This window comes from Sminthopsis crassicaudata, chromosome 3, assembly GCF_048593235.1.
Source record: "Sminthopsis crassicaudata isolate SCR6 chromosome 3, ASM4859323v1, whole genome shotgun sequence".
NCBI classification, from domain to species: Eukaryota; Metazoa; Chordata; class Mammalia; order Dasyuromorphia; family Dasyuridae; genus Sminthopsis; species Sminthopsis crassicaudata.
Window position 1 is genome coordinate 529,443,177 of NC_133619.1, and position 12,971 is coordinate 529,456,147.

Here is a 12,971-nt window from a genome sequence, read left to right on the forward strand (position 1 = left end):
ATATCATGTAAATTTTATTAACTCTACTCAAATGCAACTTGCAGATTTACTTTTTAATTATTTTTCTTTTTTCTAGAGCCAAATTCATTATATATTATCTCAAGCATTTAGGATTCAATATACTGCAGCACCAAATGTCTTTGGATATAAGGATTGTGGAAAGAGATGGGAAGGAATTAGGTGTAAAATTTAGAAAACTGGTAGACTTGAGTATATTTTCTACAATACATATTTGGGAATATTGATGTATTATTATATTAACTATATTATATTATTAGTCCATTTTCTTTGGGAGTAAAAAAAAAAAAAAAAAAAAGGGACATGGTTGTATGTTCCAGCCAAATATAAAAATATGTCATTAGTTACTTGTGATTCATCTGTAATAAATTACTTGGTAACCCCTATGAATATCTTTTTGAAAGGTTTATAATTTTTAAAAATTACATATAAATCATATGCTATGGCCAATGCAACATTGATAGCTACACCAGTATAACTGGGAAGAAATTTTTCACAGTAAGAATAGCTTGGGATAGGGAATAGCAAAGCAAATTGTGGAACATGAACATAAAGGAATATTATTGTACTCTAAGAAATGATATGCACAATGAATACTGAGAAGCATGATAAGACTGTAAGAACTGATCTTGAGGAGTCAGACATAAGAAAACATTTTACACAATGATTACAAGAGTATAAGTAGAATTAACAACCATAAAATAAATCTAAAATAAATGTCACAATTATAAACAAGAAGCTTGGGCTCAAAGAAGAAATAGGAGAGACATCTTTCCTGACTCCTTTGAAGAGTTTGGAATACATTGATGTGCAACATTACATATAATGTCCTTTTTAAAAAATGTACTTATTGATTTTGCTGAATTTCTCTCTCTCTCTCTCTTTCTCTCTCTCCAACAAATTCTTTGTTATAAAGGATGGCTATCTGGAAATGAGGATAGAGAAGAATACAAAGGGAAATCTAAGCAACATCAAAACAAAACAAAAAATCTATTTTAGCTATCTGGTTTTCTCTGGCTCACAACTGAATAGAGATATTCAAATGATCTCAAAACCCACCAACCTAGTATTTATTGAACTCATCTTCTGGGGTTGTTCAGATGCAGAGAGCTTGGAATTTATTGTAATACTAATTCTGTAAGGCAAGGACAGTTGTATCTCCTACAGAGACTAGCATAATACTCTGTAAATAGGAGGTATTGAATGAATTAATGAATATCAAAGAAATATAAGGCATAACCCTGCTCTTAAGATGCTTAGAATTAATTGAATTTAATATCTTTTCTTAGTACAATTGGATTTATGGTTTGTCCTTTATTCTCCTTTTTTTTTTTTTTCCCCTGAGGCTGGGGTTAAGTGACTTGCCCAGGGTCACACAGCTAGGAAGTGCTAAGTGTCTGAGACCACATTTGAACTCGGGTCCTTCTGAATTCAGGGCTGGTGCTCTATCCACTTCGCCACCTAGCTGTCCCCATTTGTCCTTTATTCTCAAAGAAGATCATAACAACAGGGAGGTGATGCCTTGAGTTGAAATTAAGTGAGAGTGGACTGTGACAAGTCAATAGTCTCACTTTGTCCTCCAGAAACATCTTGTTCTCAAAGGCAAGATATCAATCAGGATGACTGGAGATGGCCCTAGGTGCTTTGGGAGATCTTAGAAATCTTAAAAAGCTAAGGTCTCAGTTTGACTAAGACAATGCCCATTGAGTGATTAAGGCTAGGACAAAAAGAAAAAAATCAGTCTGGGAGGAGAAGACCCTTAGGGTTTCTGGCCAAAACAGAATCAATTGCTATTTACATTCACTTTCAGTCTTTCAGGCTCAAACACAAGGGGAAAGGCTTGGACTGGAACCTATTATTGGCCAAACTATGGATTGAAAAAGAAATTTGGCTTGTAACCCCAAGATATTTTGGGAGGCTTCAGAGATCAAAGAAAGAAACCTGTTTTATTTTACTCACCAATTCCAGTAAGGTGTGCAGCAACTCTACTTATAAATGTTGTTGTTTGTTCTTCATTCTTGAAGAGAACCATGACATCAGAGAGATGATGCCATGCCATGCAAATACATTGGATATAAGTGAGGGTAGGCCGTGCACAGTCATCAGCCTCATTTTCTTTTCTAGAGTCTGGGTAGAATGTGGATGGCAGGTAAAATTACAGGTTTAAGAAATAGTAAAGGGGAGTATTAAATTTAGCTTTATTAAGTCTTAAAATAGAATTAATCAATTTCCAATTTCATATCTGTTACTGCAGACTAATCCCATTACCATAAAATTAATCTTATCTCTCGGTGGGGGAGGAGTGAGGTGACACTTATCCCACCTCCTCAATGAATCATCTAGCCAATAAGAAGATGCACTTATGTTGCCCTATAGTTTGCTCTCTCATCTTATTAATCACTTTAAAGGATCCTATCATCTCTCTCTTTTTATCTAGAGAAGCCCCTCACCCCATTTATTGCCAATAACTAGTTTTACTAATGAATGGACTGTGCTGGGAACTTTATCTCTATTTATTACTATCTCAGCTAAACTCCCTGAAAAGGATATCTATGCTTAACACCTCCATTATTCCTCTTCTTATCTTCTAAACTTTCTGTAAACTGGCTTTCCACTTCATTAAACTGCTCTTTCCAAAATTACTAAAGATCCCTTAATCCCATTAGATTAGTCAATCTAATGACCTTTTCTTTCAACCCTCTTTGGGATTTTCCTCTTTTCTCTCAGTTTTTGTAGCACTTGGTTTTCTCCTTACTTGTCTGGCTATATCTCAGGCCCCTTTGCTAAATCATCATCTAGATCATGCCCACTAACCTTGAGCATTTCCTAAATGCTCTGTACTGGATCCTCTTTTCTTTCCTCCTGGTGATATTGTCAGCCCTCATGATTCATTTATATCTACATAGATAATTTATAAATCAAGCCCAAGTTTCTCTTCTGAGATACTTGTATTTTCAGTTGTCCATTGGAAATTTCTAACTGGATATTCCCATGATAACTTAAAATTAACATGTTCCAAACATAACTCATTATCTTTCCCCTCAAATTCTTCCCTCTTTCCAACTTTCCTATTCATGTAAATATTAGCACCATCCTCCCAATAATCCAGATTCACAAACTCCATGTTAATGTGGTTTAGACACCATATGTTGGGATTCAGTCATGTGAAGAATTCACAATCACCAATTAAGAGGTTACAGATAAAATGAAGACCTAGAATAGTGTTATGGGCCAGAACTCTAAACTTGAAACAAGATTCTTACAAAGTACTAAGTCAGTGGAATTGATAGAGACAATAATTACCTAATTTAGCATGGTTCAGTATAACTGATTTAATCCCACAAAGAGATGTTATGGGCCAGAATTTGAAACAAGGTACTAAGTGGAATTGAGGAGACAGTGGTAAAATCTAGTTTAGCATTGATTTAATCCTACAACAAATAATATTTTCCTAGTGATATAATGATTAGTTTGTGCTTAGTGTGGGGCAAATAAGTTAGAAGCCTCAGCTAGGGAGATTCAGAAGCAAGCAGACAGAAGGCTAGAGGCTGAAGGCTGGAGCACAAGCCCAAGCCCTTGGACTCAGATTCATCCCATCTCACACCACCTTGGTGGTAGGCTCTCCTCCTTCACTTCTCCACTGAAATCAAGACTTCAGAAGGCCTCCAGAAAACTAGCTGAGCCCCAAGTGAAGGAGATAGGACTTTGAAGAAGACAATAAAGGATTTGGACTTTAACACCTGACTGCACTTGTGGTGATTACTCTGAACTGAAATGAAAGCTGCCTCCAGAGACCACAAGAAAACTTCAACAGAGAACATTTTAGAGAGAACATTACACAATAGATACCAGAAGTGGTAAATATGAAAGAGAGTTGAGAGAGCACATAGCAAGGAAAGGGGTTTTAATAATTATGGAAAAAGACAAGTTCTCTAGTGGAACTCACCATTAGCCAGGAAAAAGGGAACACCCTATGAGGTTGGAATATGCTCTTAGCTTTAAGAAGTTAGCTAACTGATCAGTGATGAACAGAACCAGCTATACCCATTGAAAGAACACTGGGAAATGAGTGTGGACCACAACATAGCATTTGCACTCTTTTTGTTGTTCTTTGCTTGCATTTTTGTTTTTCTTACCAGGTTATTTTTACCTTCTTTCTAAATCCGAGTTTTCTTGTGCAACAAGATAACTGTATAAATATGTATAATATATATTGTATTTAACATATACTTTAATATGTTTAACGTGTATGGGACTGCTTGCCATCTAGAAGAGGGGGTGGAGCGAAGGAGGGGAAAAGTTGGAACAGAAGTGTTTGCAAGGGTCAATGTTGAAAAATTACCCATGCATATATTTTGTCAATAAAAAGCTATCATTTGAAAAAAGGAAGAACCCTTTCAAGGAGGGAAGAGGAAAAAAAAAAAGAAGAAATTAGCTTTGGGGTAGCTAGATGGCACAGTGATCACCAGCTCTGAAGTCAGGAGGACCTGAGTTCAAATCTGATCTCAGACACTTAACACTTCTTAGCTGTGTGACCCTGGGCAAGTCACTTAACCTCAGTTGCCTCAGTTAAAAAAAAAAAAAAAAAAAAAAAAAAAGGAAGTTAGCTTTAAGAAGAAGAAAGATACCATAGGGTATAGTGCCAGGATAAGAGTAGAGATACAAAGTGGCATGGGGGAAAGGTGAAAGGAAAAACACCTTGAGGCAGAGTACTGTGGTGGGCTCTAACCTCAGGAGGTATTCAGCAAAGATGGTGTGAACCATGGAGAGATTTATAGGAGAAATTTAACCTCGGGGGTTTGACATAACTTGGATTTCTTGGCTGGACACAGCAAGGTAGGGCCATAAGGTTAAACTGATCCCCGTTGGTACCCTTCCTGTTTGCTTCAGGGAGCAATTCCATAAATATTTCATTCTTTCTCTGCTAACCATACCCAGTTATTCAGGATTTCATCAAGTGTCATCCTCAATTATTTAGTCTAATTCATCTCACATATCTAAATGCTTTCCAAATCCTTTTGTTTCTACCTCTACAACATCTCTCATATATATATATCTTTATCCATAACTCACAGGTATTCTCGAATTGCTATCAAAATGATCTTCCTATCAAGTCCTTTATTTGACATTTAAGGTTCTCCACAATCTGATTTCTTTTCACTGATGGAGTTTGGGGTTTCAAACTAGTGTCACAAGGTGTTTCAAAAGAATTTGCAGGGTTAGATAATCTCCAAATCAATAAACAAAGACTTTATTATGCTGATGACAGTGGACTAAGTTTTAAAAGGGAGTTTAGTGATTAACAAGGGGAAAGATGCCATAACAAGGGGGAAGGTAGTATAAGGCAGGCTAAGTTCCTAATGAAACTGTAATTACTGTAATTACAAATTATAATTATAATTATATAATTATGCAGTAATTATAAATTGCTGTAATCCAAGTAGAGCTTCTAATGAACTCAACACTACCTGGAGAAAGAAGCCTTTGCTGCCATAAAGTGGGCAGTTCCTAATGAAACTACCATTGTGACACTTAGTAAGCAGACCCAAGTTCCTAAAAGGAGTTTGCAAAGAAGTGGGGTACTAATATAGGAAGAAAAATAACTTGGGGGCATTGATATCTATAGTGTGACCTTCTGATTGGATGAAGTAGCTGTAGGGTCTTGATAATTTTGGCAAAGATAGGAATTTTACCAGGAATTCATTCAGCTGGGGCCCATTGTAACAAAGACTCACTTAAGGACAAGATAATCCTGTTAAAGCTCTTCCCTGCCTGGCTCTGGGAGTAGCTAGAACTCTCAGTTGTATGCACTAATTCTATTCTATTTTTATTCATAATGGCCTCTCTAGCTACTGAGGATTTGGGGTCTTTTTGCTAGAGTCTTAGTCACTTCATTGTTCAGGTTGGGAAGGGACCCCAAAGGTTGGGATCACATACCAGTGTCTGCAAGGTGTGTCAAAAGAATCAGCAGTTTTGAACCCATATCCAAGTCAAGGGGCAAAGTTTATTTAATTGTAATTTCAATTGAAGCCGGCTAAAGTCCAAAGAATTTAGCAAAGAACTAGAAGCTGGAAGACACATTTATCTAATTTTTCATGTTATTGATATGCTAATTTTGTGGCCCTCAGTTCTGAGGGGTGGTCTCAGAAATTTGGTTATCACTGACCAGCAGACCTAGAAAGCCTGAAGACTTTAGAATCATTGACAGACAAGATTGTCAGAACAATAATTTTCTAAGGTTAGAGAGTCACTAATATATCTTCCCTAAAGTCTAAGGGAAGAAATATTATTTTATTCCTAGGCCATAAAACTTTTACAATCATTGACAGGTTGCCAGAACAATAGTATTTCAAGGTTAGGGGGGGAAAGGGGAAACCTCAGGGTTATAGATTACAAAACCAGAAGACTTTAAAATCACTGAGAGATTGTTAGAACAGAAGCACCTTAAGGTCAAGGACCTTAAAATTATTGCTGTCTCCTCTAGAAGCTGTATTCCATTACCATCATCACCTTTCTAGTCTTCCAACATTTTACTTTTTTATTACATAGCTTCCCATCTCCCATCTCTGTGCCTTTTCATTAGCTGATTGTTCTTTATACCTGGAATTCTTTCCATCCTCACCTTAGCCTCTTGGTCAAACACAATTTCCTTCAGGAGGCCTTTCCTAGTTCCTTTGCCTTGGAGGGGGAGTGCCCTCTCCCACTTTCTGTTAATGCTTTTTCTCTGGGATTGGCTTCATCTAAACCAATCTCTCTATATCTTGTTCTCTCTATATCTTGTCTGTAAGTATTAATTAACAAGTTGTTTTCCCCATTCTAATGTAAGCTCTTTGAATCCAGATACTGTGGCTTGTTTTTTTTTTTTTTTTTTTAATTTTTCTTTCAGGTTTTTTTTTTTTTTTTTTGGGAGGGGGGAAGTGGTGTTGAGGGATTTTTCTATTTCTGCAATGCTTAGCATCGTGCCAGATTTACATTTATTATTTAATAGATCACTTTTGGATCTATTAATAAGTAGATAGCTAAATAAATGAAGAGCTTAATTAAGATTGTTTTTTAAAAAGCTAACTGCCTCTATTCCTAAAATTAGGAAGCAGTCAGAATTAATATATATTTAAATTGAATAAAGAAACTATTTTATCAAACAAAATATATTAATACAAATAAAATAAATAGGAATTGTTTCCATGCAAAAAACATTTTATAAATTATTAATATATTCAAAGCACTTAATTCCCAGTACTTATGTAGTACAAAGATAAGTTAAAAAGTATGACTGTGCCCTCAAGCAGTTTACCAATTAATAAAAGAGAGAAGAATTATAGACAAATGGTATGGCAAGGTCTTTTGATTTGTAGATAAATTGGATTTAAGTGAGCCTGAATTGCACAAAGTTCTCAGCCTCACTCTCTCTTCTGAAGCTACCACTGTCCAGGAACATGACAGAGTCAAGATGCCTGGTGATGACTCGAAATTCAGTGTGGATGACCTTGGTGTCTCTGATGTCTAACAAGCTCTAAGTTCTCCACATCACCTGTTTTACTGCCTTAGTGGCTGTTGGAACAAAGTGTTCTCATCCACCCATTACACCAGGGGAAATCTTTCATGCTTGTGGTAGATACCCTCCTAACTCACTCAAGGTTTGATATATTCAACCTTGTTTAACCTGTCTGTGAAACGGTTTACTGGGGTGTGGCCATTGTGGATGTTACTGAGTTTCGGAGCCACAGGTGAGAGTTAAGTGGATCAAGTAGACACCAAAGGTGGAAAGCAGCCTTCACACCAGAAGTATTAGCCTTCCCTAGATTCATCCTATACTCCAATACAGATAAAATATCAGACAAATACAAATACTTATGATAAGGAAGGCTGTGATATGTTCAAATGAGCAATCCAAAAAAAAAAAAAAAAAATGCAGTGATAAATTTGAGAAAAGAGAGACCAGAGAAGGCTTCATGGAGTAGGTAGCATATATATTGAACTTTGAATGAAGTAAGAAGTTTCAAATGGCAACAAAGATGAAGGCAGGAAAGACAATAGAAAGGCAGAGAGACCTCTTCTATGGAGATACCATGATTTAAAAAAGAAGACAGATCTAAAACAGGAACTTAATGACCAAGAAATAAAAAGGACAAGGATTCAAGTATGGAAGAGTATTTTGCTAACGTAGTGAATTGTAGATTCAGACTATGGAAGAAAGAAAGGGAAATGAAAAGAGCAAGAATAGAGAGAGTTAAGGAATAAAAGTCAAAGAAAAGACAGAGTGAAAAACAGGTATAGGAGGAACATAACAGCAATTAAAGTGGAAATATTCAGAAAACTAGTCAGAAAATTTCAGTGTTCACAAGTTTGAGAGTATAAAAGTTTTGAGAAACAGTAAAGTCTAAGATATGACCAAGATGAAAGAGAGAAGGTCATAGAAGGTGAGATGGCTGAGAAGGGAAAAGACCAGAGTATTTTTGTTGCTTCATCAGTATGAATATTAAAATGAAGTCTATATAGCAAGGGATAGATGAGAAATGGAAAAGTATAAAGCCAAAATGTCAGTCATTAAAAAAATGAATATTTGAAGTTTGATGGATATGGCTGATAAAGAAATTCAAAAAGTATAATCAGCTGGCAAGAACTTGAAAGAAGAAAAAATTTCTTGAGTATTTGAAAAAATGATAAAAATTATAATATACTACATAAATACAAATAATACTATTTGGAGCAATACATTTTTTTTTTCAACTTGTAAAGATATTTGTTCTCAGCCTTAACTAGAACTAAAGTGCTTTCTTTTAACTTTTTTCAAATGATAATGGAAGTTTTCTGCAAACATTAGCTAAAATAAACCTTAATTCCCCCACTTCATAGATTTCCTTATAGCCTTTTCCTAATTACCTCTGCCTTTGAAGGAAAGATTCAGATTAGACATCAGAATTAGTCTGGCTAAATAAGAATCATCACGAAAGAGCTACCTTATAGCACATTCAGGTTTTCTCAAGTTTGTGATATATTCCACTTCATTATTTTTTGATATCCTTCTAAGGTCATGTCATGTTCTACTTTCCCCATCCCTGCCTACTCCTATCTCCTTTTCTCCCTCCACAAACTTTTCTAGAATACCTTGCTTGGATTTCTATTTAACTTCCATCACATTCTCCCTTATATAAAAACGGTTTATTCATTTATATGTCACATTTCCTTCCAATAGAATGTAAGCTTTTTGAAGGGGGTTCTTTACCATTTTGCATCTTTGTATTTCCAGTACCTGGCAAAGAACCTTACACTTAATCAACATTTTTTTTGGTTGAATAGAATCATCAGATTTTGGAGCTAGAAGGTGCTAAGAAATCATTTAATTCAGACCCTTTATTTAAAGATACACAAGGTCCAGATGCCACTTGGAGAGAAAGAGGGAGTAAGCCAGTGGGATCATTACAAGCAAGTGTGCCCAGAAAGTCAAAAATATTTGCTCAAGGTCACATTGTTATTGAGTACCATTCAAGATTAGAACCCAGATTTCCTAACTCCCAGTTTGGTGGGGAGACGTCCACACCACCAGCACCACCAAAAAAAAAAAAAAAAAAATTAAAAAATCACTCTATATTGTCCCTTTGCAATTATATATACCTGCTGTCCACAAATATTGACACCTTTCCAACTTCATCAATTAGAGAATAGGATGAACAAAGGCAACCATCAGTTGGTTTGAAGGTTGAAAGGAAATTGCTGATGCTTGGAAAATTCTGATTTTATCATTAATAATTTTTCTAGTACCATTATTAGCATGCCAGAATCTCAGTATTTATAGACAGAAGAATATAAGCACAGACTGATATGCAACTAGATATAAAAGTAAATCATAAATAAGTGCATATCTAGGGCCTAGGAATGACCTAAAAAATGTGCCTCTTGTAAGTCAATACTAGGTTACATCCACATATTATCATTGCTGAGCTACATTGACCTTTCTACTGGGTTGGTTCAAAAGTCCTTAATTGGGGGCAGTGAAAGAGATAACTCCTTTCAATATCAGCCAAGGAATATTATGTCTGAACTATTTAATTATTATTGGGGGATATGACAAGGGGAAATTTCTTATGAGTGAGTGCTCTACATCACTAATAATTAGAGAAATTCAAGTTAAAATAACTACTTCACATCTGCCAGATTGATAAATGTTACAAAATATGACAATGATATATTGTTAGAAGAACTGGAAAACAGGCACACTAACAAATTATTGGTCCAGCCAGTTTATAATGGTGACTTGGTCTAGCTATTCTGGAAGCAGCTTGAAACTGTGATACCACTACTAGGCCTATCTATACTCTTAAAGAGATCAAAGAAAGTGTAAAAGGACCTATGTACAATCATATTCATAGCAGTTTTCTCTGTTATAGAAAAGAACTGGGGTGCCTATCAGTTAAGGAATGACTAAACAAATTGGGGTATCCTAATATGATGGAATATTGCAGTATAAAAGACGATAAAAGGGATGATGTCAGAGCAACCTAGAAAGATATATATGAACCAGTACAGTACAGAATAAGTTGAATTTGTTTTTTGACTATACATATTTGTTACAAAGGTTTTGGTTTTCTTTTTTCTCAATAGGATGGTAGAGATTGGGGAAGGATACTAGGAATAAAGTTATTACCTCTTCAAATAAATAAAAGTGTCATTGAAACATGTTTTTTAAAGGCAAAGGCTGAAGGGAAATAAAAAAATCACAAAGAAGACAGTTTTGGAAGTAGCATATTAAAATTATATTAAGAAAAGCAAGCTGCTTATAATAGAAATTTGCAATTCTATGTACAATGCCTTCTTTTAAAATTCTGATTTTTATATAGAATTCATTTTAGTTGATTTTTAAGTTCAAAATAGATTTTTCTTTAAAAGTTTTTCCACCAAAAGGGGAGTGGGGTGTTGGAAGGAGATCATTGTCTTTAGAGTCAAAAGACCTGGCTTTAACTCCCATCTCTGGAACTTTTTACTTCTGTGACTTTGGATGGATTATTTGACTTCCCTGAGTCTGAGTTTTCTCCTCTTTGATAAAGAGTATGGGCTAGATGGTTTTTCAACTCTTTATGATTCTATGACTCAGAGCCAGAAGACCTATTATATAACTAATAAATTTATATAAACATGAGCAAATCACTTGAACTCTCAATACTTCAATTTCCTCATCTGTAAAATGGAAAAAAAATTCTCTAAGTATTTAATTTTGGGGGTTGTTATAAAGTACTTGACAAACCTTAAAAGATAAATTATAAGAATTGATGAATGTGAGGAAATCAGAGAAATGTGGGAATACTTGTATGTACTGATGCAGAGTAGAGTAAGCAGAACCAAGAAATCAACATTCACAAGAATTACTGAATTTGTAAAGGAAAAGAACACAAAAATGAAATCAGTGTTGTTCAACAGTAATGACCAATCTTGGCACTGGAGGAGAGACTGGAAAAAAAATGCACCTCCCTCTTTACCTTGGAAAATCAACAGTTTTGGTGATATTTTTGACATATATACTATGTCACTTGGCATTGCTTAATTGTGGTTGCTAGGACTTGCTAAGGGGTTAAGAGGAAGGGAATAAGCATTTGTATGGTACCAATGCTTTTACAATTATTTTCTCATTTAATTCTTATAACAATCCTATGTGATAGGTAGGTGCTGTTCTTATCCTCATTTTATAGTTAAGAAAACTGAGGCAAAGAGATTAAGTGAATTGATCCAGATTACATAGATAATTAGTAGCAGGTGAGATGCTTTATATTTTCTAATTTGAGCTTCACAATAGTCCTGGGAAGTAAATCTTATTCTTTTTATGATTGAGGAACTGAGTAAACAAATTAAATTGACTTGTCTGGAGTCCCTGAAGCTGGGTTTGAATTGAAGTCTTCTTGACTCCAGCCTAGAGATTTATACAATGTACCACCTAGTTACCTCCCAGCAGCTTTGTATAGGTAGCATATTGGGAAATAATTATGCTTTAAAAACAAAATACATCAACAAAATCTCAAAAAGAAAACCCAAAAAGGCTGGAAAAATATGAGTTGTTCTGATCATTGATCTGCCAGTGTCAGTATAGAATGGGAGAGAGTCAATGAGACTATTAGCTGTTGTGGACCCTGTTGGGAGGTATAAGCTCATGGATTGGTGTTGGCCATCCTTGCATCAGATCTGTTTCATCACTCCCCTAGCACTAATCCAGGCTAGTTTAACTGCAGATTGTTCCTCTCCATATAAACAGCTTTTGGACTGCTTTGGGATTCCAGTTTTGATGGCCCTTTCATGGTTTATTCTTCATGCAAGATATAGAGTGATCCATTTTATTGCTGTGGCCATCTGTCTTTTGGGAGTAGGAACAATGGTTGGTGCTGACATACTAGCTGGAAGAGATAACACTTCAGGTAAGATTTTCTTTCTCAGTCCAAAGCATAATAACCTTCTAAAAACTTTTGGAGATATTTTAACTTAAAATAACGATAGTTAAAGCACACTAAGACACCAGATAGACTTCCAGGGTAACCTTAAAATCGAGTTTTTGAGTTGATTTTTCTCCTAGTTTGTATTACAAACTTGTTTTTGGAAGATATTAGAGAAGTACATAGTTTTCTTAATTTAAAAACAAAGGAATATGGTTAATAGGGTGTTGATATGGAAAAATCAAGAGATCTGAATGCCTGTCATGTCATTAGCCATCTGAGATCTTGAAGAAGTTTCCTATTGCTTCTAGATCTATACAAATTATAAATGCTTAGGTATCTATAGACATCCCTCTAGCTTTTTTGAGAAATTACTTTTTTTTTTTTTTAAATTACAAGTATTATTCCTTTGGGAAAGAACAACCAACTTTCATTATTTCCCTTCATTTGTCTTGATTAGTTCTCTTCTTCTTGAAGTTCCCAAATTTGAATTAATGTCTCGAATGGTGGCAAAATCTTGAATTTGACATGAAAAAT

The 12,971-nt window shown here is 35.1% G+C and overlaps 1 protein-coding gene across 3 annotated transcripts in view; it reads left to right on the forward strand.

Moving 5' to 3' along the window:
• The window catches only part of SLC35F2 (solute carrier family 35 member F2), an 83,322-nt gene that overhangs the window by 53,354 nt on the left and 16,997 nt on the right, over positions 1 to 12,971 (forward strand). For all 3 annotated transcript variants that reach the window (XM_074304340.1, XM_074304338.1, XM_074304339.1), the window contains exon 4: positions 12,260 to 12,419. In XM_074304340.1, the coding sequence (XP_074160441.1) occupies positions 12,260 to 12,419 (160 nt within the window). The remainder of the gene's footprint in view (positions 1 to 12,259; positions 12,420 to 12,971) is intronic.